Here is a 27188-nt window from a genome sequence, read left to right as displayed (position 1 = left end):
AGATACAGAATAAAGACCATAACAAACCCCAGAGCTATGGGCTAATTTGGTTATTGGGCACAAGGAAATACTGTAAGCTCCAAAAGAATTCATTTCATAAAGCACAAAAAATAGTTGTCCCTGTACTGTATCAAGCTCATCAAGACTAGTGTATTATAATGCAATAAATGCCTAAGAATGTTGGCTGTACTGTAACAGGCCTGTACTGCTACATCCAGTAAAGATGTCCACTTTGTAATTTACTGTTTGTTTTATGATGATTGAAGGGACAAAGCCACAAACGTGTCACAAATCCAATACATGACAAACAGACTAAATGCTAATGGACAATGAGAAGGCTGCAGGATGCATTACTAAATAACAATAGTATCTCTAAAATACTTTCATAAAAGCCATTTGTAAATATTCCATCCATCCAGACACTCATGGGCAATCTAGAACAAACAAAGAACCTAAGGCACCACGGGATGAAGCCGTAGAACCCAGAGAGAACCCACACTGGGAGAACATGCGAACTCCACACAGAGGCTGGGAATGGAACCCAGGCCCTTCTCGCTGTGAGGCGGCACCGCCGTGCAACATTTCGTCGTACTAACAGGAGAGCCTGTAACTTTATACTACAACCCACTGGATTAAATTGTATTGTAACAACGTTTTAATAAAAGATTATTAATGTTTCCATTCATTTTAATAAACACATTATTTTGAGTTAGATTAATAATAAAATACTATTATTACCTGATGTGTTTTACAGTAACCTTTACTGTCCTTTTAGGACAGTAAAGGTTACTTTACTGTCCATAAATACTTATGTATTGTCTATCCATCCAGCCTGTTGAAGAGTAAACTAATTAGCAAACTGTAAGTCTACGTTATTGAATTCAATTCTATGAGTTTTAGAATATTTTGGATCTGGATGTCTTTTAATAATTAGAACACACAAGGTTTTCTGTAATTTATACAGTTTTTTGAGTTTGATAAAAAAAAAGCATAGCTGTTGACATCCACGTGTTCTGAGGAACAACTGTAAAAGAGTTATTAACAAGAATAGCCTAAAAAAATCCATGCAAGGAAAGAGCCCAAAAATAGACTGGGCTGAGAATGAAGCAATTATCACCATCACACGTTCACACTTAACCACGTTTACCGCTGCAAAACAAAGTTCTGCTCAGGAGCTGCTATTTGCATCACATGACACGGATCCTCACACTGAAGTGAATGGAACGTTTGAGCGTGGGGACAAACGGCTTCGCCTACAAAATTCTATTTACAGAATATCTCAAATTGTAGTTAGATTTTTGATTATCCGTTATGAATGAAATCTGGTCTTTGCTGCAGTTTAGTGGAGTAAGATAAAACCTTATTCATATGTGTTTTGACAGAATAGAGCTGTAGCAGGATGTCAGCCTCCACTAAACAGAATCTCTTCCAGTTAATGAGAAATCCGCTGTCCTAAGCTTCTCTGCGCATCAGTAGGCAATTTACCTTTTCTCTTGAAGGCGGGACTTATGAGTACCAGGGGTGTATTGACTTCTGGCTCTGAGGAGCCTCCATGGCTGCCGGTCTCCGACATGCCGTGGTCTCCACACAGCACCAGCAGATACGGCAACGATCCCTCCGCTTCCTTAGAGAAGGAAACCAAGGTTAATGGACTCCCACTGCATGCACTGATATATGAGGACAACCCTCAAAGCTCCGAGATCTAAATAATTCAAACTTAGCACCAAATGCTTCCTGTGTCAGTGACTGAAATGAAAAAAATAGATTCAGTTTAGAAAACTTCTGTAAAGTAAATAATGACAACCACTTCCTGTCACAGTTCTCTTCCATCTCCAGACTAAATAAGATTCAGTCAAGAGAGAAACAAGTACAGGAGATGAATCATTTGTTAGGGATGACAGACTTTGATCAAGCTTCCCTAAGTGATTCCCTTTCAACTAAACTCCTGAGAACCTTTCGCTGAGCATGAATTCGACAGGGACACCTTATGTATGAGTCACAGCAGCTGGGGCCGATTTAAAAACACGTCTGCAGCCGTTAACAAAACAAAAGCACACTACACATTCTCAGAAGACTCCTCATAGCGCACATAAGAAGATCACAGAGGTCACGTATGATTAAGCATTAAAGACCATCCTACTATGTACAGGTGGTTAATAAGCAGCACGTACTGTGGCATTGAGATGGCAATGAGCACATAGATACAGCTCACATGAGCAGAACACATGGAAACAGGACGAATACACTGAGTGAACACTGCAGGCTGGAGACAAACTGTCCTACTATGCCCAGCTGACCATTATAATTGTTACTAACTCAGCACAAAAAGCACAAAAGAGACCACTCTGTCCTAGATTTACCTTCTGGAGGCTAGTTATAAAAAGGCACTGGACACAAAAGACTATCAACACCCAAAGACAGGTGCTAAATACCTCTAAGGCGCACATCAAGTAGGAGTTCACTCCTGGTTTTCAGGATGAAAGCCCTGATAGAGGCTTTTGGTAGACTTTTCATATAATTAATAGGGTTTTTTTGACTTAGACACATGATACTCTTGTCAGTAGTTCTCCATGGGTGAGCCAGAGAAAAACACGCTTAATGTTTCACATGGCTTCCACTCTTTCTGGCAAATCAGTGATAGTAACCCAGGGGGTACTGTATGTGGTTCAGCTAATTAACTCAACTGAAAAATTATGTTACACTGTAAGTAAAAACAAAAAAATCAACCAACAAACATTAAAACAACTTAGTACAAATATTTGTACTAATTAAGAAAATAAACAGCCAAATTGAATGCAATATTGGTAAAATATCATCTTGAATAGTAACTCCTTTCAACTTTATCCAGTGTGCCACGGCCGGAGCCAAAATATCATCTTGAATACAATAGGGAAAACCGGTTAACTGCCGAGCTACAGTAGAGAGTGTAAAACAGTAAAACTAGTACACAACATAAACAAAACAAACAAAAAAATCTAAAGAAGCTGATAAAGTGGTGATATCTTCTACCCTTTAGTACAGAAAACCTCTGTCCTTATTTTGTTTGTCGTTTATGCAAATGTTAAATGAGTGTAAGAGAAATAATTATCCCCGTTAACAATTGAGTTGTATTGGTATGTAGCCTTAAGCAATGATTTATTATTTATTCTAACTAAAGGGCCGATTCCGAAAAGGAAGTAATGAATTGAATGTTTAAATTTCAAGTGTGTGTATTTCTACCACCTCTGGCTATACTTTAGGTGATGAAAAGTACTGAAACAGTTGAAAGACAAAAGCTCCAGCTAACAGAAAAGCAGTTGACATCATGGCTAAAGCAATCTGCCTTTGGAAAGTGAGATGGTGCCAATGGTGCCAGATGTGATAGCCCATCTGACAGAGCACTGGTCAGACATTAAAAAGGTTCCATGCGTCAAACCTTTTTGTATTTTTTTTTTATAGAACAGAATTCTTTTAATAGAGTAGAATATAATACAGTAATACATCCAAAGCAAAACACATGGCTCAGATTACAGTTCGGTATTTAGATCACATTTTGCACTTCAAACAGCAAAAAAGTAAAATGGGAAATATCCAGAGCAGAATATTGAGGCCATGAACTGTCCATTAACATAAAGGTGGGGCTAAGGTCTTGGTGACAGGGAAGTCCTTCTTTGCAGTGATGATTTAATGGAGAGTATTGTGTCCGTCAGCTCTGCAAGTAGAACTATTCTCTGCCCCAAATATGAGCACAGCGAAAAATCCCTTGCATGACACTGAAAAGGGAACTTGGATGCTTTTTTCTACTCGCACCATTCATTTTATTTCTAAAAGATGCCGCAGCCAACAGCTCCCATGTCACATGTACAGTCAAGCAGCCTGCGATGCTAACATTACACCTAACATGTTACAGTACAGTAAGTGCGTGCGCTGAGAAAACGTAGTTTGTAGAGGCTTGTAGGATACAGTGTACTGTGGGACCCCACTGGGCTGCGTCTATATTTAGGTCACACTGCTGCTGCAAGGAAGAGCAGAACAGTCACTGCTTTCACTAATGTGACTTTACAACATATTTTAGTCAAAGAGCTGTTGCCAGCACATACAGAGACGGGATTAGCAACTTTGGGAAAAATGTACTGAAATGTTAAATGGAATCTTACAGAAAAACAACTTGCTGTATCCTTTAACGTGAGAAAAGCTTTACAAGATGTGCGATTTGACTTCTGACGTCTCTAGTATTTAAGAGATGCGTTGGCCCGTATAGACAAGATCTGACACTCTAAAAGCAAGAATGACAATGAGACAATGGCCACTAACAATGCACACGACAACAGGCATTCGCTGCTGTCAGAATGTAACAATAAGACCACAAAACCTGCTCGCTGATCAAAGACTAAATCAAAGAGAACAGGGAGACTTAACAGTTCATTAAATCTCTGATGCTGCTGCAATGCATAAAACATTAACTGTACAAATGATCTGACTAATTAATGAATATTACTAAAATCTCCCTGATAACATCACCTTAATGATTAATTATTAATAATTACCTTACATTTGCAAATTGCATTTATTTTGTGGACGATTGCTATTATTATTGTTCTAATGATGAAAGACTGCTCTTCCAATATTAGGAAGGAGATGGTTGAGTATTGATGGAAGGAAATACAGTAGATGTTGATAAGCAATAACTAAATTAAGCATCAGCCCAGTTACACAGAACAAATGAGTAAATATCTTGAGATTGAGACAAGCCACTATGCTGAACAGTGAGTTACTGTAAAAGCACCTATTGTCCCACTACTGTATAGTATATTAGTTTTATATATTAGTACGCAAATACTGTCCCTCCTAGTGGCACGGGTCTGCTATTTCTGTGCGGTTTCATTCTACACAAGGAAATTGTCCCATTTGTAATAACAGAATTCAAAATTCCTCAAAATTAGTTTAAAAAAAACCCACATACACAACTACAGATAATGTTACAGTATATCTAGGATAATGATGCATCTCAGGACATAAGAAGATATGATTTGATATTATATGCTACTGTATATCGTAAAAAAACTGATATGATATTTAAACTAGATCAGTGTGAGTGATACCTTTGAAATGAGCGCACTGTGAATCTTCTTGAGGATGTCGTCCATCTCCAGCAGCTTGGGTTGGATGAGTGAGCTGTGGGGCCCACTGATATGACCAATGTGGTCCAGGCCCAGGTAGTGGAGGATCAAAATGTCCCAGTCATCTCTCTTCAGGGTACTGTCTAAATGACGGGTCACATTGTTGTCAACCTAAATGGAAACAAGATTCACACTTACTGAAAGCCAGGGTTTCAAATGATGATCAATTTAGGAGGATATTATTCAAAAACTACTCGCCCACCCCAGATCCAATTAAAACTGAGCAGAAAGGAGCTTTACCCAAAGCTGTGACAGAGTCTGATGAGTGTCTGATTAACATCGGGCAAACATTTTGCTGTCAGATATTTACCTTTATCCAGCATTTCAGGTAAAGGGCTCACAAATCAGCCGCACCAATCTGCCAGTATAAACAAGAGCAGATTGCCTGCAGTCCCTCTGTGCATTCGTGGCTATGGCATACGGAGCTAATTGATGAGCAGTTTTCGTGTGCTCTCAGCTCTGCGCCTCCCTGGCTGATCAACTGCCTTCGTCTCCTTAATGCAGATGATTTGGTCTCGTAGGTAATGTAGCAACTGACTCATTCCAAGTTATACATGTACAGGTTATTACACAAAGCACGTAAACAAACCAATGCTTAATCAGTCTGTATGTGCTGGTTTATTATTTATGGTACAATGTACAGCACTTTAATGGATAGAAGAAAAAGTGTGATGAACGTTAGGAAACTGCATTTCATTTCCATTGTTGTAAGATGTCACTGTTTTCTAATAATTTCACCTGTAGCTAATTTCACAAAGTCTCCTAAAACTTAGAAAGAACTAATGCTGTACCTTTGCACCCCCTCCAATTTCTTCAAATCTGCTTTCCTGCACATACGTTTGCAATTACAATCTGTGCTACCACCTAATCTTGTTTGTAGCACAAAAAGCCCAGTCTCACTGGGATAACAGCAGAAGGCTGGTTAATGTATCTAACCCCAGAACATGAAAGAGACGAACTTGTCTTGCTTATTTTTTCACTTGTCTTTGGAAATATGTAAAATATTACCTACAAGCTAATCCACTGGCGCTCATTACAGACCTAACATACAGTACTGTTAGTTTCTAGGATAAATGTGTATTTGCATATACTAGGGACTGAACAATTAGTAAATTGTATAATAAATTTACACAGTTCACAAAGATCATCTGTCGGTCTTTTCTTTATACTGTCCACAAGACTGAATTTTAAGTTTCCCAACTTGTTCGAACATTTGTTTAATTGCTATTAGCAGAGCAACGCATCCCCTGGATCTTTCATGCAGCCAGATCCCCAGCTGTTAGGCTCATACACACCTCGGTGTAGTCGGACACAAAGAAGGAGGTTGTGCCATCGTACTCCATGAAGTGTTTGGGGAAGAGGCGCACCCACGTGTCATCTCCGTAGAAAACTATCCGCTTCCCAGCTGTCTTGGCCTGCCAAATCAGGTTGTCTTCCAGCAGTGCGGGAGAATTTAGGTTCATTACCACGTCAATGAAGCCCGGGATGCTGCCAGTGGTGAGAGCCTGGGGGAGGGATATGTTTTTGTTACTGTCCTTCAAACAATAATTGTTATTTAATGGCGTTACACAACCGTACAGTCTTGTCTTATGAATCCAGCTAATTAAGATTATTACTGCAGTTTAGTGTCTGTGATAACGTGTTACAAATTACAATAAGCTCCAAGAACAAAGCAAATCAAAGGAATCACAGTCACGTGACATTAAAAAAATGAAACCTATTCCCAAATGCCCAAACCAATCTTGTTGCTACGGATGGGAAGTGAAAGCTGAGTCAGGTAAATAGATGATATTTGTGAAGCACGGTTTCTACTGATTTCATCATGTAATCTGGAATAAAACAACGCCGGCCTCCATCCGACTGACGGGGAAAACACAGCCTATTTGGGAAGTCAGAAGAGAGTCTGATGCATCGTCGAGGGGGAAAATACAAAGGCCTTGTCTTTATGCACTGAAGGAGACATAGGAGTGCAGATGCTGGCAGGAAAACTGTTATATAAACCCCCTATGAGCTGCCTGGAGCAGAGCCGCACATCCTCTGGGACATCCAAAACTTGAGACAAAATGGGAGGTGACCTGCCTTTACTAGAAGGGGGGCCCAGGTGTTAGCGGGACCCGTTGAGGAATTCGAGCTGGAAAAGTCTAAAGCCGCCTGTTCTGACTTCTAGGATTATTTCATCAGGTTTCATGTAGTTGTGCCTCTTGCTTGAAAGCCATTTGTAGCAGTCTGTGCGTGTTTCCTGTGTGAGCATCGCTACAGTAGCAGCTCTATAGCAGGTCTGTAGATACTTCACAGGCACAAGAGACAAACGGCAATAAACTAAAGATGTCACTCCCCCGCAATCAAGGGCAGCAAGACCTGCCACAAACCACTAATCTTTTTTTCTCCGCTCACCTCTTCAATAACCCCAGCTCAGGATCTTTTTAATCAGTTTGAGGCCTGATGTAAGGGCACTATGTGACTGAAAACATCAGGTATTTCTCTGACTGATGCTCAACTTTTGACCTCCATCTTGTGAGCTTTGTTCATAAGCTCAATTATTTAGCGTAGCTCCTTCCCTTCTCTATCTGCTATTGTTTTGCTCCTGTCTGGGCAGATGCTTGCTACTGCATCAAAAGCAGTCTGCCTGCCGCTCCTCACCGAGGTCCCCAGCCTATTATTAGAGACGGTCTGACTAATAGAACTGGTGGTTTGGACAAAAAACAAGAGCTGGTACACAAACCGTGACAAAGCTGACCTTAAAAGATTAAATCTTAACATTTCTACAGATGCGATGCAAAAATGCACCATGAAGCATATGAACCTGTGACTCATCAACATACCAATTACTGGCCCACAGTACTGTCTGTGTAGGCTTTGCGATGTGCCACCACTTGAACATCAAATTCATTATCAGTGGGGTACACAGACATGCTCTTGGAGGCTGGTGACATGTTGAAAAGGTGCCAAAACACAGACGGAAGGGGCTGTGACTTCCATCCGAGTCTGGCAAACAGCATTTCAGTTTCCTTTTCAGTCCTCAGGTTTATGTGGCTAAAAGCAGCGTTTCTACCATCTTCTTGAAAGTATACTCAGTCTTCTGGGGCCTTATTAGCACAAAACACCAATAGGTGGTGATGCAGTGAACCAATTACGCACTTGTGTTCTGTACTACTACCACTACTACAACTACTACAACAACTACTACTGCTACCCAGGCAGATACAAACCTTACAGACATTTCTAAGTCACACACACTTCAGTGCAGCTCCACTCGGTTAGAAACATCCATTAAATTTAGTGGGGAGACCCAGTGAGGTAGTGTTTTCTGCATAACTACCGTTTGTTGCCAGGCCAGATAAAAATAATACACAGTCAAACCAGATACTACAGCCCAACACTGTACTGTATCTACAGGAGAGAAGAGTCCACAGCTGTGCTTTAAGTCCACATGAGGTCCACAACTTTATTACATAGAGTGTTGGTCTTAAATTAATGGCTGTGCCACAGAGAGATTATGATTTAGGTTAGTTGGCTGTGTCATACCAGTTAATTGGGTGCAATGCGGTGATAGTGGGTGACAGTAGGGCTGTAATGCCCCCTACTGGTCTACTACCAAAACACAACCACGCTACAGTCTAAATTTAACTACAGTATGCAAAACTGCTACTAATAAAGGTCTGTGTGACTCATACCAAGACATTTACAGTGGAGCACATGAAGTCATGTGTTGCCTCAGAGCTGGGATCAGGCAGTAGGCTTGCTCTTTCAGGTGCCAGCTGTAGTGTGGCAGCATACTGTCCTGCTTTATTTGCACCTTATAGCAGGGCTTCAACTAAAATAGGTCCTGGGTATAGTTCAAAAACCAATTACCAATCATTTAGTATTTTTTTCTGTAGCGGTTAGTCAACAGATAAGGAAGATGATACACTACAATGATGGAGCTCCTACATTAATCTGCTGAAATCTAATTGAAATGCCCAGCCCCCTAGAAATGATTAAGTGCGCCTATAGAGCTCACAGCTGTACTTGTGTGCTCTCAGCAAGCCTGCAAATCAAGCTTACAAGCTATTGTGAAGCTGGGGAAGTAGCATTTTCCATCTCTCTGTGCACGTGGACAGTAATACAAACCTCTACCTCTGAACAAACCCTCCCCAACACCCGTTCTGAAACAGGATAGAAAAGGAGAAATTATGAAAAGGTAAACATCTCTTCTTATCATCTGTTCATTTTCATATTCGCACCCAGGACTGTTTTCCAAGCTGCCATCGAGTCCCTCCCCTCACCATCACCGAGTCTGCCTCTAAACCCCTGGATTATAGTGGAACATCTGTCTCCCTGCAAGTCCACCTCAAACCAGCTTAGCTCTGTCCCGTCATCCCTTCTCTACATCATCACTGACCTACAACGTCTCATGATGAGAGCCATCAGTCAGTCCTTATCCACACGCTACATACTATTACACACAGGTAGTGCTGGGTCAAAGCATTCATCCCCTAAAGCAGGATACAGAGTTAACATATGCCTATGGGATAAATGTGTATTTAAACGACATACAGCATCTAAAAGAAACACTGGCTATTAAGCATGCACGCTTTATTATTGTTTTTTACTGTTACTCTAAAAGATTTCATGTTACACGTATGTCTAAACAACTGCTAACAGAAACTTTGTTTTAAAAGCTGCTCTTGATAGGTTCTCGGTATCTTCATTCATCCTTGAGTAATAGTATCAAATTGTTGTTGTACTGATCTTTGTCATGACCCCTTTCCACCTTGTGCCAACTTGGAGCTGCTCTCTCATGCCAGCAGTTCCTGACTGTATCTTGCCACCTTTCTGTACAGTATGTCATCACTTTGGAACAAATGCTGTCACTGCAACTGTTCCCGTACAGTAGCTCATTCAGATATTTGTCACTGGTAGTCAGATTCTAGTCAGTTTGCTCAAGTAGCTGACTCTTCCAGTGGGGAGCCAGGAAGTGCTGCTATTGTGAGGATCTTATAAGGCATAGGTGTTTTGGGGTAGGGGTACCTCATTAAGTGCACCCTGAATCTCTGGATATCAGTGACCTCATGACAAAGGTTTGAACAAGAAGCACAAGATTTCTTTTTAGAGCTCTCACTGAGCTTCTCCTGTTCCTTCTTTAACACAAGCTTTTACTGTATGTTGACTCCTGCTCTGCTGCTCGGCTATAACCCTTCTACTACCTTCTGATGTTATTAGGGTATTCACTCATGCTAACAGTAGAACACAGAGGGACTTCTCCATGTTGTTTTGCTGTTACGTACGTCTGCCTGTTTAACTTGCAGTTGAAACTTAATCACAAGATCTTTGAGTTCCTAAATGGACAAAATGACATCCATGAACTTTAACTAACTAGGTATTACACTGCAATGATTTTTGGTCACCTTGATCTTTTTGGGAGCGTTTTATTCGATCATGAAAGCAACTGTATCGGAAGCATCTGACAGCAGGTCATTACTGTTTCTTCTCCAGAAAAGCTTTTCCTCTTCTTCAGCGTTCATCCTGACAGTGTCATGTTTTTGGCACTGTCAACCAACATTGCTCTTGCTAACCTGAGGACTGCTGAGTCGGCGCTCCCACAGCTCCCAGCCTACATGTCTGAGCACATCCACCGGACATCACTGAGCAAGACTCAGTCCACATCGAGCATTTTCAGTAGCAGGGTTCTCCTGGGCTGGGTTTTTGGCAACATCATGCTTCTGTCTTCACAACAGCTTGAATGCTGTCAACACATCCCTATTCCTCCCACCACCGCTAAAGCGTGAACGCTGCCTTTTTTCGCTGCCCTCTGACACCGGCGCTGAATATTCCGCTTCACCTGGCAGCTGTAGTTAGCCGTCTTCCCACAGCTCAGCGTGGCCCAGGCTGAGCTGCTATTTTCCTTGAAAAATCGTTCCCTTTGCAAAATGTCAACAACAACAAGCTGACACTTTCCCACTCTGCACACAACGCTGGTGTAGTTCAGCACAAACCAACTGTCAAAGCACACACAACAGGACTGTGATTCCAATTGGGCTCCGATCCAAAACACTCTGTCAGCAAGACACAAGATCCAAATGTACATAGCAGTGGACCAAGGATAACATTTCCAGACTCTGCATGTAACTTTGTTTCAGTCACAGGTTAAATAATTGGCATCTTTTCCAAACCCAGTGGGACATTTTGTTTTCCCAGGGGTATTTTGAGCTCGCACAACATCATCTGGTTTAAAAGAAAATTTTAAAGCTAAAATTTCCTAATTATGGTAATACAGTAGCTTGTTTAGTCCAAACGCCAAAAGACTCAGGACAATCCTTACACTAAATCCTGTAATATCTCTAATTAAATACTATGAATACTTGACTAACTGCAGTCATGACAGGATCTTTATTAAAGGTTTGATTTGTTCATTTCAGTAACGTATATAAACTGCTCTCTAAATCTGTTCAGCTGCACCATCTTAAATGAGAATTATGTTACAAGAATACATTTCAAAAGCAAAACAACTCTACAAAACCAAAATGTTTTAATTTGCCTGTTTAATACTACATGTACAGGTGGTTATATACTGTACGTCAAGGTAACGTAACGTACGTAAGGTAACATTGGGAATTAGCAAATTATTAAAATTATGTGTTTATATAAAATGTGTTTTATCTGCTTAGAACATTTCCCTAAATCACTAATATATACATTATATTTGAATCACATTTTTAAAAAAAAGGACAGTCAAGAACAGTTTGGCTTCGGGCCACGAAGTTCTGGAGTCTATAAAGTATTCATAGATAGACTATACCAGTGTTGACTTTAGCATTTTATGGGACAACAAACATGAGGAAAAGCAACCTGATGCCTGATTTCCTTCATTATTATCAGTGTACTATTAATATAGATCTACAGGTGGTGTCACGTGAGGCAGTATCTAATATTAAATCAACATGCCTTTCCTCCAAACATATATGTACATATGCTGTATTGACAACACTGAGTCCCTCTATAGAATAAACAGTATCAAACAACAGACACATGTCATGAACAGGCCGACTTACACTGGACTGTACCTCCACCTGAGTGACACCTGAGTGACACCTTACCTTGATCCTGGGCATGGTGACGGTTGGAGGCCTGGCCTTGGCCACGAAGCTCTGCGATGAGGCTCTTTCCACCAGGTGCCTGGTGTACGGCATGTACACGCGACCATTGGGTCCAAACACGAAGTCCTCCCGCAGAGCGTCCACTAACATGATTACCACTCTATTAAACAAGGGCTGTGGGAGGCGGGAGGAATTTGGGGATCTTCCTGTAATGTGGGACAGTATTTAGTAGTAACAGTATTGGAAGGTCATAAGCAGAGGCAGCGCGAACTCTGGGAGGCAGACGACGCTGTGAACTCACCTGTCAGCGGCTCCTCCGGTAGATCTGACAGCTTGCTCTTGGAAGAAAGCGAAGATTTGACAGGTACCGGGAAAAATCCCCGCAGGAACAGGGCAATGCCGACTACTTCAAACAGCAAAATAAACGAGGCGAAAACAGACGAACGCACTTTCATTATGCTGGTGGACGGGACACTTTAAGGAACGCGTAAAGTACACTCGCTATCTAGCAACGAGGTGACGCTTCTCACCCGAATATCCAAAATAAACCATAAGCCATGAGACTTCACCCGTATAAATAAAAAAAACTATGCGCCATGACAGTTCGTTTCAACTCGACACGCAGTAAAACAACACTCCACGAAGCTACGTGTCCTTGTTTTCAATTAACTGCCTTCATGATATATAGTTGAGTCCGTATTGATGGATAAAAACACTAACAGCTCATAGCGCAGATGCTAGCACAGCCGCTTCCGCATTGATAGCATGGAACTACGGGTACCACGAGGAACCAAACCAGTCCAATACGCTATTCCGCTCAGCAGGAATTCTGTGGTAATGATGCGTTAAAAAGTGTTATGTGATGTTAATAATTTACACGCGAAAATATTTAATACAAATAGATGATTATATGAGGTTATTAAGCACATGGCCTTGTTAAAGTGGGATAAAACATTCGATACAGACAGCTGATCAAGTATTAAACCCATAGTTCAAAAACAATTACTGTACGTACTGCTTTCACATTTTTACAATTCTAACCTCATTTTTTTAAACATTATTTCTCAATTGCTTAGAATGAGTAACCATTATAAACTTAAAATATTAATTAGTATGTTAGTATCTATTAGAATCCAATATCAAATATAGATGCTGTACATTTGGTTTAATTTGTCAAGCGCAGCACCTCATGAAGGGACAATGAAATATTTTCATGAAGTCACCTGAAGTTCTGGACAAAACAGGATTGTCTGGAGCTTAATATGACAGCAACCTACATCTATGGGTTCTGGGGACGATGAGGCATGATTGAAAAACAACTGAAAACGGATTTTATGTTTGAGATGCTACTGCCATCTACTGGCAGAACGTCCTGAAAGAAAGTGTTGGAAACATTATCTCATACAGTACATCCTCGGTGCATCATGTACATGAGCACAGATGTGATCAGGTAACTTATGTCTTATTCTGTCTTTTTTTCTAGTGTAAAAACGTCTATCTCCTTACTGTTTTCTTATTGTAAGGGAAGGCTGGACAAATCCTTTGCTCTGTGTAAAAATCTATTACAATTTACTGCAACTGTAGCTACTCTGTGATTCTGGACAAATCTTTCCTCCAAAGTCTTCAAAGCAGCAAATTCCAACTTTATATTGCTGTGTGACACAGCTCAGAAATAAATACCATGTGTAAGAAAAGGAAAGCATAGACAGCTAAAACATCACATCAGGGTTCATCATGAACTTTGGTAACTTACAAACTATTAACTTTGGACCGTATTTGGATGGTGAAATACTAATTACATTAAATCCTGTCAAAATCACCACAGTGACACGTACAACTGTTTACAGCACTTTATTCAGAGAAACCTCTCTTACAGGCATGTAATATTAGTATTTGATAATATACAAATATATGGTTTTGACAGTCTATTTATCTTTTCTCTTCAGAACATCAATAAAGGCATCTTTGGGAACGTCTATGTTGCCGATTCGCCTCATTTTCTTCTTGCCCTCTGCCTGTTTCTTCAGTAGCTTCATCTTTCGTGTTATATCCCCTCCATACTACCACAAAAAAATATGTATGAGATCAGAGAGATTGCAATGCATTCACATATTCAGAGAGAGACGTTAAGAGTTAGGAAAAACTTTACTCACACACTTGGCAAGAACATTTTTTCTGTACGCCTTTATTCTGAAAGATTGTCAAGTAAAGATTTTGCCTTAAAACCTATTCTTTGTATGTAGTCTGACAGCCTTATAACAAAGCCTACAGCTCAGTGCAGATTGTACTCACGTCTCTCTTGCGATGACCTTACTACCAATGGATGCCTGTACAGCAATCTCAAACATCTGCCTCGGTATGGAGTCCCTGAGCCGTTCACACATAGCTTTACCAGTAGAATATGCCCGGTCTCTGTAATCAAAGCAATTTAAAACAGTTCATTAAGCGATGACATAAAGCTTTAATTTTTTTTATGTGTTATGAATAAATAAACTAAATATTATTGGTTATTACCATATTTGAGCTTATAGTAGGAGGTGCTGCCAGATGTTCTTACACATGTACTGTACTGTTACTACTAATGTAAACAATGTCTCTGCCTCATTCGGGATTCTTGTGTCACTATCAATCACCCTGTAACTTGCCACCTGCCCTTGGGCTGGTGATTTGCCCTTAAAGGACATTACAACGCTGCCACCCTCAGCTCAGCCCCAAGGTTTACACGGTCAATGATCAGAGAGCAGCCATCACCAGAGAAGGACAGGACCACTCACCATTACCAAGGCCTGCAGTAGCTCCTGCTCTGGCTTTGGTATTATGCACATTAAACACAGATCTGCTGAGCATAATCACATTTTGCCTCTGATATATAGTTTCTCTATTGTCCTTGTCACATGAGAAATTGAGTCTTTGTCCAGTTGCCAAAAAAGATAATGGTATACCCACCTGCCAAGAAGCCATATTTTTATATTATCCTGGTTGACTGAATATGTTTCATTATTTATAGATTAAGTAGACTTAGTTTACTCAAATGCCACACAAATGACAGTGGTAGCAAAATAGGACGATCAACTGAAGCTGCACCAGGGTTACTGTACACCTCCTGACTTAGAAAATTCAAGCAGCTCACGTTTACCTTGAAACGTCTGAAATTGGCACTTGCCTGTTTACAATTGTGGTGAGCTCTTCCACAGGTTGGCCATTCAGCAGAATATCCATCTTTATCAAATTGGCAGCCTGGTATCCCGCATCCTCATAATCAAAGCTGTGGAAGATGAGATCAATATGGAGGTCACCTGATTGCTACAGTAGGAGGGCAGTGAAAAGTCACGCAGTGTTTTATTAAAGACTTTATCCAACAGCCAGATCAATGTATTTTATGGATTGAGTTTCACGAATGAATTTTATGCTTTTAAAGATACGTTGGATGATCTGAATGTATTTGACCACAAATTATCCATCAGAGAGCAATAACCTTTGAGTACCTCCATTTTTAAACAAGGGGAATTTACAGATGATTTTTTAAATAATAAAATAATCTCCAGACTCAAATTTAAAAGTTTCTCTTTAGGCTTGTTTAATCTAAATACAGTAATAATATATTAGGATTTTTTCCTCCTAAAGAATTTAAATGACCTAGTTCATAGTTATGCAAATTGCATATTTCCCTTTGATGTACAAAGAGGAACACATCTAAGAACGCACTGTTAAATCACAAGAATTGTTACACATGATGAATTCATATCTATGTCAAATTGTAAAGCTTAATTGATTGAAGTTACATAGTTTTTAAAGGTGAGTATAATCCAGGATAAATTACAGCTAAACTCATCATAAACAAACAATCCCTTCTCTACTTGTGCTGTTTCAGAAGTTCAGAAGAAGGTTAAAGTCCTGAGTATTAACTAAATATTTGTGACTGTACTGAGTATTAACTTAGCTGGATGCTACCTGGCATATCCAGATGACAGCGATTTGAGGAGGTCATAGAAATCCACAACAATCTCGTTTAAAGGAAACAGGTACTTCATCATCACGCGCTGGTCGTCTATGTACACCATGCTCTTCTGGACGGCTCTGCGGTTCTTTAGGAACATAACAACGCAACTGTTATTGTTTTCAATCACTTACATATTTTTCATGATGATTTGTCTTGATGGGGTGCACTTTCAATCAATACTATGGATAAAAAAGACACTTTGCATGTAATTATATGGGAAAGATCTGAACATGTTAAAGAAAAAGAATTAACACCACTCTTCCTGAAAATAGAAATAAAGACTTTTTTTTTTCTTATTCAGTTTAGTTGCATTTCCATTCTCCTCTTACCAAGCACAGAGTCATTATCTTGCCAGTGTAAGTGTCTGGTGCCAGAATGGTTCCCAGGACCATGGGTTCCAAATACTCAGACACAACCGATCTGTCTGGGAACTGAGCCGGGTTGACGATGGTTATCTCCTCACTGCCGTGTTCCTATAACAGGGGAAGTGTGAATAACAGACAAATCCTGGGTTAATATAATAACAAAACCGTTAATAATATAGTCTTTATTGCGCACACACACACACACACACACACACACACACACACACACACACACACACACACACAGACACACACACACACACATACTTAAATAAAGAATAATGTATGTGAATTTAATACCAGGTTGAACCAAGTCACTGAGAGTTGTGCAAGGCCAGCTTTACGGTAAGACCAGAAAATATGCCAGAAATATTGGCTCTCACCTTGACGAGTTTGGCTGAGGAGAGGACGGCTTTGTAGGGGACAGTTGGTGCGGTTACAATAACAGAGGCATTGTATTCCTGCTCCAGCCTCTGATTGAACACCTCCATATGGAGCAGGCCTAGGAAGCCAAGTCTGATTGGATACAGGAGGGTTCGAAGCTTTATAATTTATTCATTCATTCATCTATTCTATTCTTTTTAATTACAAAAAGCCTGTTTGGAAAGAGTTCAAGGCTCACTGCATCGCTGGTCATGTTCCTATAGCCAAAGGATCTAAATCACTGCCACTAACAGGATCAAATTTATAACATCTGGATTAGAAATATGGCCTATAATGATGAATAATCTCTTAAGCTCCTACTGTCATTCATTGTCCACTTTGGCAACAGGCAGTATGTCCCTGAGAACGTTCTTACAGTAAGTACCAATAAGTCAATTGCTAAGTCATTCAAGTTTGCATAGGAGCCTCTCATAAAGTCAGTTTCCAGTCATCTCGGAAAACTTTTATGCAACAGAAAATTTCTTGAAAAAATTCAGGCATTATTATGTCTTAAGTCTGTTCTTGTCTCAGAAATATGTCCTGTATATGTGAAGATTCATTGTTCTTTTGTGATATTGAGGTCATTTATCATTTAAATTCAAAATCTGTAAGCAAACATCCTGACCTCCAGCCTGCTCCCAGGGCCAGACTGCTGTCTCTCTGCACTGTGACACTCGAGTCGTTCAGGGTCAGTCGCTCAATGGCACTGCGAAGGCCTTGGTATTCTGACTGGTCCATCGGATACATGCCTGAGGGACACAAAGGCAAAGACGGACAGAATGCACATCAGCAATAAACTTCATTGCGAAAGCGGTGACTAGACTTTCTGTGCTGCACTAGCTACTGAAACACAGCCTTCAAGGCAGAGTCGCATTTGACTGCGTGTCCAGTGATACTCCAGTATGTAGGGCAACGTGAAAAGTCACAACTTTTTACATTTCTACATGCAAGGACGCAACTGCAGATAAAAAAATTTCCTACCAGCGAACACCATGGCTTTGGCTGGTTTAAACCCTGGGAGGGCCTCCACTGGTTGCCCCTGAAGGCATAGTGTGTCACCAATCTGGGCCTCCTTCACATCCTTCATGCCTGCGATTATGTAACCGACCTGGCCTGCAAACCTAGAGAGTGCCCATCAGAGAAGAGTCAAATTACTGCAACCTGAACACGCATCGGAGTGGATGGAGTTAAAGACTTCAAGTAATTACATAATAAAGTGTGTAAGGAGTGAAAGACTCTAGAAAACCAATCAATAATTAAAATCTAAAGAGAGAATAAGTAACTAACAATTTCATCTCAATATCAGAGCTACTCCACATGAATATTAACAGCAATAATGAGATGAGAGGAAACGCCACGTACAGTTTCTGCGTAGGCTGCTCATCTGGCCTAAGAAGCCCCAGCTCGTTAACCTCGTAGGTTTTTCCAAGATGAGCCGACACAATCTTATCTCCCTTTTTTACCCGACCCCCAAACACAGCAATGTTGGCCACAACTCCTCTGTAGTGGTTGAAATTCGAATCGAACACCAGGGCTTTAAAAGGGTCATCGATGTTTGCCGTTGGCCTGGAAACGAAAGCACAAAAAATGCTCAAAATTGTTTATATAAAATATTTGATATGATAAAAATTTAAGTGCGTTGGACTTCCTACGGTGGAATCCTGGTCACCACTGCCTGGAGAATCTGTTCAACATTTGTTCCGAGTTTGGCAGAAATCTGACAAAGGAAAAATGAAGAGAAATTTCTCAGAAAAGTAAAATAAACATTTACAAATAAACAGACTTCAGCATCTTTGACATTCTCCATCTTACCCTGATGCATTCTTCACGTGAAATATCGAACACCTTTTCAATCTGTGTCTCCACTCTTTCTGGATCAGCATTTTTCAGATCAATCTAAGGTAGAACACACCAGGTTAGAGCCTAATGACACACATAAACACAGGAAGATAACAGCCTGTCTGGAATTACCTTGTTAATAACAGGGATTATTGCCAACTGAGCTTCAAAGGCCAGGTAGAAGTTGGCCACCGTCTGCGCTTGAATCCCCTTCACATCAGAAGAAAGCAAATGAAAGTGAGCACATCCACAATGAAGTAATAATGACACTTGTAAGCTATAAATGTGCTTTTGTACCTGATTGGCATCAACTATCAACAGGACACCCTGACAGGCAGAAAGAGATCGAGACACTTCATAACTGAAGTCAACATGACCCTAGAGAGAAGGGGAGGGAGTAGTGGTATGCAATTAAGTCATTGCATATGCATATTTAATATGTGTTGAAAATATTAAACTTTACCCTTTACACAGATCACAGGTTTCTAATCAGAATATCAAACGCATGCCCCATCACACATTTTCTGCCAACCTCTTTTCCCAGCCTCCTTCCCAGCGGAGTACTCACGGGTGTGTCAATAAGGTTCAGGAGGTACTGCTGTCCCTGGTGTTTGTAGAACAATGAGGCTGTCTGGGCCTTCACTGTGATCCCCCTCTCTCGCTCCACCTGAAGCTTGTCCAACACCTGTTTGTTCTTCTCGGTCTTTGCTATGGCTCCTGTTTTTTTTTGTGATATTAAACCTCACTTTAGTCGCAATCGTTATATAAAGAGCAGCTGTAATCATAAACTGATGGAAAACATCTAAAACAAGTGTAATACTGTAGGGTGTGAGCAACGTACCTGTCATTTCTAGGAGTCTGTCAGCTAAAGTGCTTTTTCCATGATCAATATGAGCAATGATGCAGAAATTCCTAATTTTATCCACAGGAAACTTGAACAAATCAATGGTCTCCTTAATTAAATAAAAGGAAAGAGAAATGAAACCTTAATGGTGATGGCCTGTTGTCAACAGTAACAGTTCCATTATGGACAAATAGAATTACTGAATTACTAGGTTTGTAATTGAATACATTTAATGAATTATTAGTTATTAAAGTAAATGTAAAGAAACACTCCTTAACTGTCTGTCGTTCACTGAAATAAAACTGTGTTTTAAACAATTTGATACTTTAAGCGCACAGTGTACAGTAATAAACAACGGCAGTGATGATGACAAACAACACATTAGACGGTCCTGATGTTTTATCACCTTGTCAGTTTGTGTGCTTGTCATCCTGTAGAAAGCAGGCAAACATTTTATCCAGCGATGTCTCAACAGCGTAAACGTCGCATTGTAGTTTAGCATTTTCCGTTTGAACATTTTAAACTGTAACATTCGCCTTAATAAAGGTTCTTTGCAGTGTTTGGCAAGCGAGAACGACATGTCGTTATGCTAGTACCACACGTTAGCAAGGATAAACTACAATAAAGTTAGCTAACGTTAGCTAACTTACAAGCTATGAAGTCTAAATTATTGCCACATTTGTGGACCATTGCTGACCTGTAACGAAAAGAAAATACACAAGTGTTTAAGTCAAATAATCCTATAATAACCCCTGTGAGTGAGATTTTTTAAGGCGCTGACATTTTAGTTGAGAGTTCACCGGCAAAGACTTATGGGAAATGTTGTTACCTTTACAAACCGAAGATGACGGAAAGAATCAAGATCAAGAACAGAGCAGCTTCCGCTTTTGTAGAGTTAACGCAGAACAGCAACGAACCGACAGTATGATGACTGAAACCATACAATGTGTCATTATTAACCGTTATGGTGTTTTAAAAGCAGTAGGCTGCAATACAGAGAAGAAATATGGTCCAAGGGTACGGAATTAAATAATGGAATGGATATCTGTTTTGTTTAAAAATACGTTGACTAATGTCATTGAAAGCTAGCGTTTGAAACAACAGAAAATGTCAACGAAAAATTATTATCGTGTTATACTTTTATCCTCATGTTTATGTTCCACCTCTCAGATGAAGGACAAAAATGGATAACAGTTGCTATGGCAACAGATCTGCCTCTTGGTTTTCTTTTTTGTGCAACTGGGGATAATAAGCCTCTATTAGCCCCACATTCAGTCTGTCATGGAATCATGTTTTTTTGTTACATTTGATAATATTGCAGGATATACGCATATGGATAATGTTGTAGATAAAAGCAGGCAGCCTGTAAAAAAACTGCACAAAACATTTGAAAACACTGTCTGTTTAGAACGAACAAACAATAAATTGTTACATTTGTAAGGAGTGTTCAGTCACACATCTGCTGAAAAATCCACTAGTGTTAACTGTTCTTACACTAAGTGAAGATGAAAACCAGATATGTCTCTTTTTCATGATACAGAAAAATCATATATTTTATATATCCTTGTAGTGATAGATGTATAACCGATCGGCCCAAGTTAGCCCACAAATTAATATATCTTGTTTTAAACTTGCAAAGCCCATTTTAATTATAGGTAAAATAGATAAAATACTCAAACTGTCACATACTCACCAAAAAGGGGACTGGGCAAGAGAGAAGTAGGAAGTCTCCTGCCTGTCTGTGTCCAGGGCACCATTTATTAAATTACCTATCATGTGAAAGCATGAAATAATACCATAGGTAAATAAGGCAGATAATAAAGATGATACATTCAAACTTAACTTCAATAAGTCATAAAGCCAACTACCTAGTGACGAATGAATCTAATTGCTAAATCAATTTATCTATCCATTATCCTGACTGCTTTACCTGTAGCTGTGATACAGCCACTCACTTTATATACAGATGATATAGAGTGAGTGATGAGGTACAGTTTCTCTTCTATCTCAGAGCCAACTCCACCGCAAACACATTCATCTCTATTAGCTACAAAAATAATATTATAATAATTTGTTTTGGCTTCACCAAAGAGACAGTTATTTACAGAAACCGGCCAAATGAACTTTTTTCTAAGGCCTAGAAATGCTGTAGAATCAAATATAGTTTTACAAGTTACAACTTCAAAGTCATTGCACTCTATGACTGAATTTCAAGAAGACCTACAACAAATGCAAGAGTTTAAAAAAATCCCCAGGGCTGATGGGTACTAGTAAACAACATGCACTGTACATACTAATAAACTTCAATAATTATGCCACCACCCATAAACTAGAGTCAGCCATTGTCTCTTTAGATGCAGGAAAGGTTTTTGACAGAGTCAAATGCAAGTTTATTCACCACAGGTATATACTATACTAATACTGTAGATATTTCTTCATAGACTGGATCCAATTGCTGTACAGTTCAGAAAATGCCATAGTGCCACCTTTACCACACTCAAATAAGAGAACATTAGATACCTAGGGATTGGATACAATGCCATGTTTTGCCCATTTCAGTAATGAGAACAATTTCTACAGATAAAGTACAATAAAATAAGCGAAGGAGCTGCTTGAGTCCACTGATGGAAGGACGCCCCCCCATCTACTGTAAGTCAGGTGGGTCTCCCCTTCTGGGATGGGCCAGTGCAGACCCCATGGAGGCCTGACTGGCGGGTGTCCTGTCTGTGGCTGTTGCAGCACTTGAGGAGCAGAGTGGGATCCTCTCTGGCCTCCTGAGCCTGAGAGACGTGGCCGAGCCCCACTCCTCACTTTGGCTTTTACAGGTGGCACTTGGCATGTTCACACAGATGCACAAATGCACCTATCACCTTTTTTGGTGGATGACGTTGTTTTGCTGTCTCACTAACGTGATAAATTGGTCGGTGTTGTACTGTATGTTGCTTTGTGTTTGACTGTTAGTACTGTTCATTTTCTTTTCAATATTGGTTTGTCTTTTGACTATTTGATGTATATTTGTTAATTTCCTAACATCACTAATCCCCAGCATGGGCCTCTTTTGGGGAATGTCTTGGCTCTTGCATTAAGCACTAAGTCATCTCTGGTGTGGCACATTACTGCCTTTCCCCATGTGGCAGCTCACATAATTGTTTGGCTCTGATTAAATTTCTAAAATACTAATTTTTTAATAATTTATTGACAGCACCGGTGAGTCAGAAACAGGATACTATACACACAGTATCAAAGCTTTTTATCATGATTAATAACTCCTGACCTCTCTTTGGTATAACACTGAAGTATCTTTCATCCACCATGGGACTCTGCACTACACTTCATGAGATTCTGACATCCAGACCTTCGGATTCCACCTGATCCTGGATCAAGTCACTTCATGGTTGGTTCAGCTGTGCCCAAATTGAATTTACATACAGTGCACTGGCTGACCTCTCTCTTTGTGCACTCATATAAATCCCATTCAGTTAAGAGCTTGAGCTCACTGTTCAACCATTAGCTGAAGCAGTGCAGATTGGATTTGTCTTTCTTTTATTAGCTGAGCTGAGTTGTCTATCACTCACTTCTAACTGCTCCATTTTAAATGAACTTCAAAGACTTCCAGACGTGTGTGAAGGTCTGTGTGCTCCTCCCCACCACCTGGATACCTCACGTGTCAGGACTGATTCCTGTCAGGCCACATTGTTTGAGTGGAAGAGCAGGGTCAGCTGCAGACTGGGGAGACGAGGCTCAGAGGGCAGGCGACCTCACACTGTGTGCACAGCTGGAGAGGTAGAAGGATTGTGCTGAAAAATTGGAGTCAGTGCCTCAGGGCTTTCCGCAGGTTTGACACACGGAGAGTTTCCTCTACTGCTGAAGGAGGACCGCGCTGCTACATTTGACTGCTGCTAATAACCTTTCTATGAACATGGAGGTGTAGCTCCGTTGAACTGAATGAGCCAGTTGTAGGTTCTGTTCACATATTTCTGTCAAACTGTAAATGTATCTAAAAAATGTAATGTAAATTATCATGGATAATTATTTATACTGTATTTCAACTATAGATGTTTTTTTTTCAGAATTATAATAATAATACATTACCAATGCCAGAAAAGAAATGCCACACAGTAACATTATCATATCATCTTTAAAACAGAAGAAAATATAAAGATTGGTATAAATAATATGATGATACTGCATAAAGAATCAAGATGATATGTGTTTTATTAGAAACTGTGCACTGCATCAAGCATCCACCTCATGAGCAATCGTTACATCTGGAATGTTTAAGATTTCATCAGGAAGTTGGAGAAAACAAAACAAATTTAAAAATAAATAGAACCAACATAATAGCTTGTAAAAAAATCCTGAATTTCCTTTTCATGCAAAATTTGATTTAACCTAATTTGACTATCAAATTAGGTTAAATTAAGTTCAAATACTTATGTGAAGTAAATTATTTCACTTTATGGAACAATTACATAGAGTACTTTATGACTACTGATATGGGCTGAAGGAGATTTGTCAGTATAGTGCTTAAATGATGGTGAAACGAAGGTTTTATACAGTCTGACATCCTTTGTTTTATCCGTGAGTTTATAAAGTCAATGGTTGGCCCAGCTTTATGTAGCTGATGGAAATGTTTTACACAGTGACTGTATATGGCTTTTAGGTTCATTCAGAGATTTTGTGTATATAACAATTCACCTGTGCAAGAATAAGATGAAACTACATGAAAATTAAAAGTCTACGAATCCCACTTCTGTACTGTTACAGTGGTTTACTGTTCCACTGTTGCTACTAGAAGGATTTCCACCCATGTTTCACTCCAAATATGGTCTGCTTCCTTTTTTCCTATTTATCATCTACATTGCTAAAAATATTTAAATGAGCAAATATCTGTACTCTAAATCCAATGTCATTTGCTCTAATCACCACTAAATGTGCATGTTAACGATGAACACACAGTATTATCCCTGTGCTGTGTTATTTTTAGGCCCTTTTAGCTCATTGTTTTGGTTCTAAATGATCAAATTTAGATCTAAGCCTGGTCAATGAAAGTTCAACATGTCTCCAATGTTTTTGCCAGATACATGTGTGAGATGCCAGAAAGTATCATCAACAGCTTATTTTGAAAAAAAAAAAACTGTAACTGGTCTTTTGGCAGCATTTCAGATGATAGCATTTCAACTAACTACTGAATCAAAGTCATGATACACAACAAATAAACTTTCTAGACTTCAATTCTAGTTTAAAATCTTTTTTAGCTTTGAATTATTCTGAAGGTCAGCGCATGATCACAGCCCCATATCTGTAGTCACAGGTTATAAAACAACGCTTACATCGTAACAATATTATACAAGTGTGTTTTTGCATTGGCTTGGACAGAAAAATAAAAGAGTCACGCCACTCTTTGATGGCAAAGACAAAAAGAAATATGATCTACTCAGTCCCTTTCACTCCAAGGAAAAATATATACTGTAATATCAAGAGAGTGGGCATCGCCAGCAAAACTCAACACATTTAGAAGTATTCCTAAATAAAATGTGTGTGTTAATGTTTATGTGTCTGCTCTCCGTTTGATTTGTATGTACAGTGGCCACATACCGGACTGGAAACATACTTCAATAAATATGGAAATATGTACTCTAATTAAAAAGTAATCACACGAGATGCCACCATGAAACCATGAATATAAATATACATACACATTTACAAAAGCCAGGCTTCTCAAAAACTCTGCAGACAGTGTAGAAAACAGGTGGCGATAGAGGATCACACTGCAATCCAGGACTTCACTCTGCAAAGGTATGTGTACACAGTTGCTGGAGGTATTTGGTTTGTCCCTTAGTCCCCAGACCAGAACTCAGTAAAAGTGGCCTCTAGTTAGAGGGGACCATGTCCTTTATGACGGGTTCTCTGTTTAGATAGGTGGCCCAGTAAACTAGGTTAAAACTGCCAAAAAGGACTGGAAACAAAATCCTCGAGAGCCGGTCGATTTTGCTGACGCTGTTGAATGTCTTCTTGTTCTCTGGGGCTTTGCCTTCCGTCTTAGCCTTGTTGGGTTCTCCAGCGCCACCTTTGGCGACAGTTGGAAGTGTGGCGGAGTCCTTGGTGATGTTGGGCGCGTAGTTGGCCACGGCGACAGCGTAGGCGTTGTTCTTCTTGACCACAGACGCCCTCTCTTTTTTCTGTTGACAGACGGAAAGGATCAGGCGTGATGTGTCATGTGAAACATCTGGAAATGAATGTGTGATTTGTACAAACATCTTCTAAAACCCCCGTATTGAATGCAAAGCTGTGTCTAAAATGGAGAGCCATGACAGTAGACATTGTACCCAGTCACACAGTGAGTCACTCCCTTGCAGCAGTTGAAGTGTTTTGCTTCAGGCTACATCATGTAGTTAAGTGACAAGTGTACATAAATGTCTCTCTAAGGTCAAAAACATTTTCTCTCTAAAATATGAATGCTGGAATGCTAATCAGTGGTCCTGCTCCTGCCAGCCTGCACTCACCTCTGCAGACTACGTGTTACACCCAGAGGCCTGTTTTCACGTTTGAGGTTGCAGAGACAGTAATGGAGAGAATTACAGCAGCCTAACGAAGCTCCTCTTCCCTCATCGCCTTCGTTGACACGCAGTGGAATGCTAAGAAATTCTCTTTGAAAATGGAGCTGGCCAAAATGAAGTGTTTCTCGTCCTCGTTACCTTGTCGTTCACAACGCTCTTTCCATCCCAAGCCCAGCCGCGCTTGGTGAAGTAGTTGACGGTGGCGAACTCAATCAGGGCAGAGAAGACGAAGGCGTAGCAGACGGCGATGAACCAGTCCATGGCGGTGGCGTAGGCCACTTTGGGAAGAGAGTTCCTCGCGCTGATGCTCAGTGTTGTCATCGTGAGAACGGTGGTCACACCTGGAAATACGGGACACCAGCCGACGTGCGACAGTTGTTAACAGGTTCAAAAACACACAGGGCTGTTGTGAAGATAAGCAGATACCTGAAATCAAAATAATGAATTACCTGACATTTAACTTTTTTCACTTTAATTTTTCAGATCAGTGAAGCAAGTTTGATTCTCTGTGTTTAGCTCTTAAAATGACAAACAGTGTTGGTAGCTAATAATTCCATTCAATTCACTATAAAGTCTTAATTGCCTTTTCTCAACAAGTGTCTATGAAGCAGACAAGCCACAGCATAACTATAATAAAACACTGCTTTGTGTTACAGTGCGTAACTACTGTAGAACGGCAAGAGACACCAAGGATCTGTGAATTAAGTCCAAAGTGTCAGGGGGCGGCAATGAAAGGACCCACATGCGCAGCACGGAGGCAGGGTTATGATCAAAAGGAAGTTTATTTCCCAAAGCACGGTCAGACGGTCCAGGTCATACACGGGAGGGTTTAAAGCAGTAACAAGGGGAGCAGGCAATCTCGAGTCCAATGTCCAGGCAGGGTTCGTACACAAAGAGGCTCAGCAAAAGTACAGGCAGGGAT

General features: G+C 40.1%; 3 protein-coding genes across 8 annotated transcripts in view; all 3 read right to left on the bottom strand.

Annotated features, from left to right (window-relative positions):
* pigg (phosphatidylinositol glycan anchor biosynthesis class G) overlaps window positions 1–13023 on the bottom strand; it is a 48472-nt gene extending 35449 nt beyond the window's left edge. Inside the window, exons 1-5 of the mRNA XM_029165259.3 lie at window positions 12537–13023; window positions 12236–12441; window positions 6455–6664; window positions 5082–5270; window positions 1486–1624 (exon numbers count right to left, since the gene is read on the bottom strand). Coding sequence (XP_029021092.1) covers window positions 1486–1624; window positions 5082–5270; window positions 6455–6664; window positions 12236–12441; window positions 12537–12690 — 898 coding nt within the window. The 5' untranslated portion in view covers window positions 12691–13023. The remainder of the gene's footprint in view (window positions 1–1485; window positions 1625–5081; window positions 5271–6454; window positions 6665–12235; window positions 12442–12536) is intronic.
* A 1047-nt stretch (window positions 13024–14070) lies between these two features.
* guf1 (GTP binding elongation factor GUF1) lies at window positions 14071–20656 on the bottom strand. Of its 3 annotated transcripts, none has more exons than XM_029165895.3 (17): window positions 20536–20656; window positions 19704–19815; window positions 19431–19579; window positions 19160–19240; window positions 18995–19072; window positions 18836–18919; window positions 18676–18740; window positions 18386–18589; window positions 18005–18144; window positions 17649–17772; window positions 16984–17116; window positions 16565–16708; window positions 16187–16320; window positions 15399–15500; window positions 14528–14647; window positions 14389–14425; window positions 14071–14295 (listed from the first exon to the last, which is right to left on the bottom strand). In XM_029165895.3, exons 2-17 carry the CDS (start codon window positions 19708–19710, stop codon window positions 14161–14163), a joined length of 1737 nt encoding a protein of 578 aa, XP_029021728.1. In that variant the 5' UTR covers window positions 19711–19815; window positions 20536–20656; the 3' UTR covers window positions 14071–14160. The 3 variants fall into 3 exon arrangements, with proteins under 3 accessions (XP_029021728.1, XP_029021727.1, XP_040928645.1); XM_029165894.3 differs by lacking the exon at window positions 20536–20656 and adding an exon at window positions 20113–20516; XM_041072711.2 differs by lacking the exon at window positions 20536–20656 and adding an exon at window positions 20113–20515 and having other exon boundaries at window positions 19704–19812.
* A 3240-nt stretch (window positions 20657–23896) lies between these two features.
* LOC114864290 (gamma-aminobutyric acid receptor subunit alpha-2) overlaps window positions 23897–27188 on the bottom strand; it is a 28182-nt gene continuing 24890 nt past the window's right edge. For all 4 annotated transcript variants that reach the window (XM_029165041.3, XM_029165040.3, XM_029165042.3 and 1 more), the window contains 2 exons: window positions 26405–26607; window positions 23897–25888 (listed from right to left, as the gene is read on the bottom strand). In XM_029165041.3, the coding sequence (XP_029020874.1) occupies window positions 25580–25888; window positions 26405–26607 (512 nt within the window). In that variant the 3' untranslated portion in view covers window positions 23897–25579. The remainder of the gene's footprint in view (window positions 25889–26404; window positions 26608–27188) is intronic.

The sequence above is a fragment of the Betta splendens genome, chromosome 10, assembly GCF_900634795.4.
Source record: "Betta splendens chromosome 10, fBetSpl5.4, whole genome shotgun sequence".
NCBI classification, from domain to species: Eukaryota; Metazoa; Chordata; class Actinopteri; order Anabantiformes; family Osphronemidae; genus Betta; species Betta splendens.
Note: the sequence above shows the minus strand (reverse complement) of the source record. Positions and strands in the feature narration are given on the sequence as shown.

Excerpts from the sequence above, each read along its gene's own strand:
- guf1 (XM_029165894.3), bottom strand. The coding sequence starts at position 20,286 with ATGTCGTTCTCGCTTGCCAAACACTGCAAAGAACCTTTATTAAGGCGA. Across the intron at positions 19,580-19,703 it reads CAGACTCCTAGAAATGACAG|GAGCCATAGCAAAGACCGAG; the intron begins GTACGTTGCTCA and ends AAAAAAAAACAG. Across the intron at positions 16,321-16,564 it reads AGATAATGACTCTGTGCTTG|AACCGCAGAGCCGTCCAGAA; the intron begins GTAAGAGGAGAA and ends ATGTTCCTAAAG.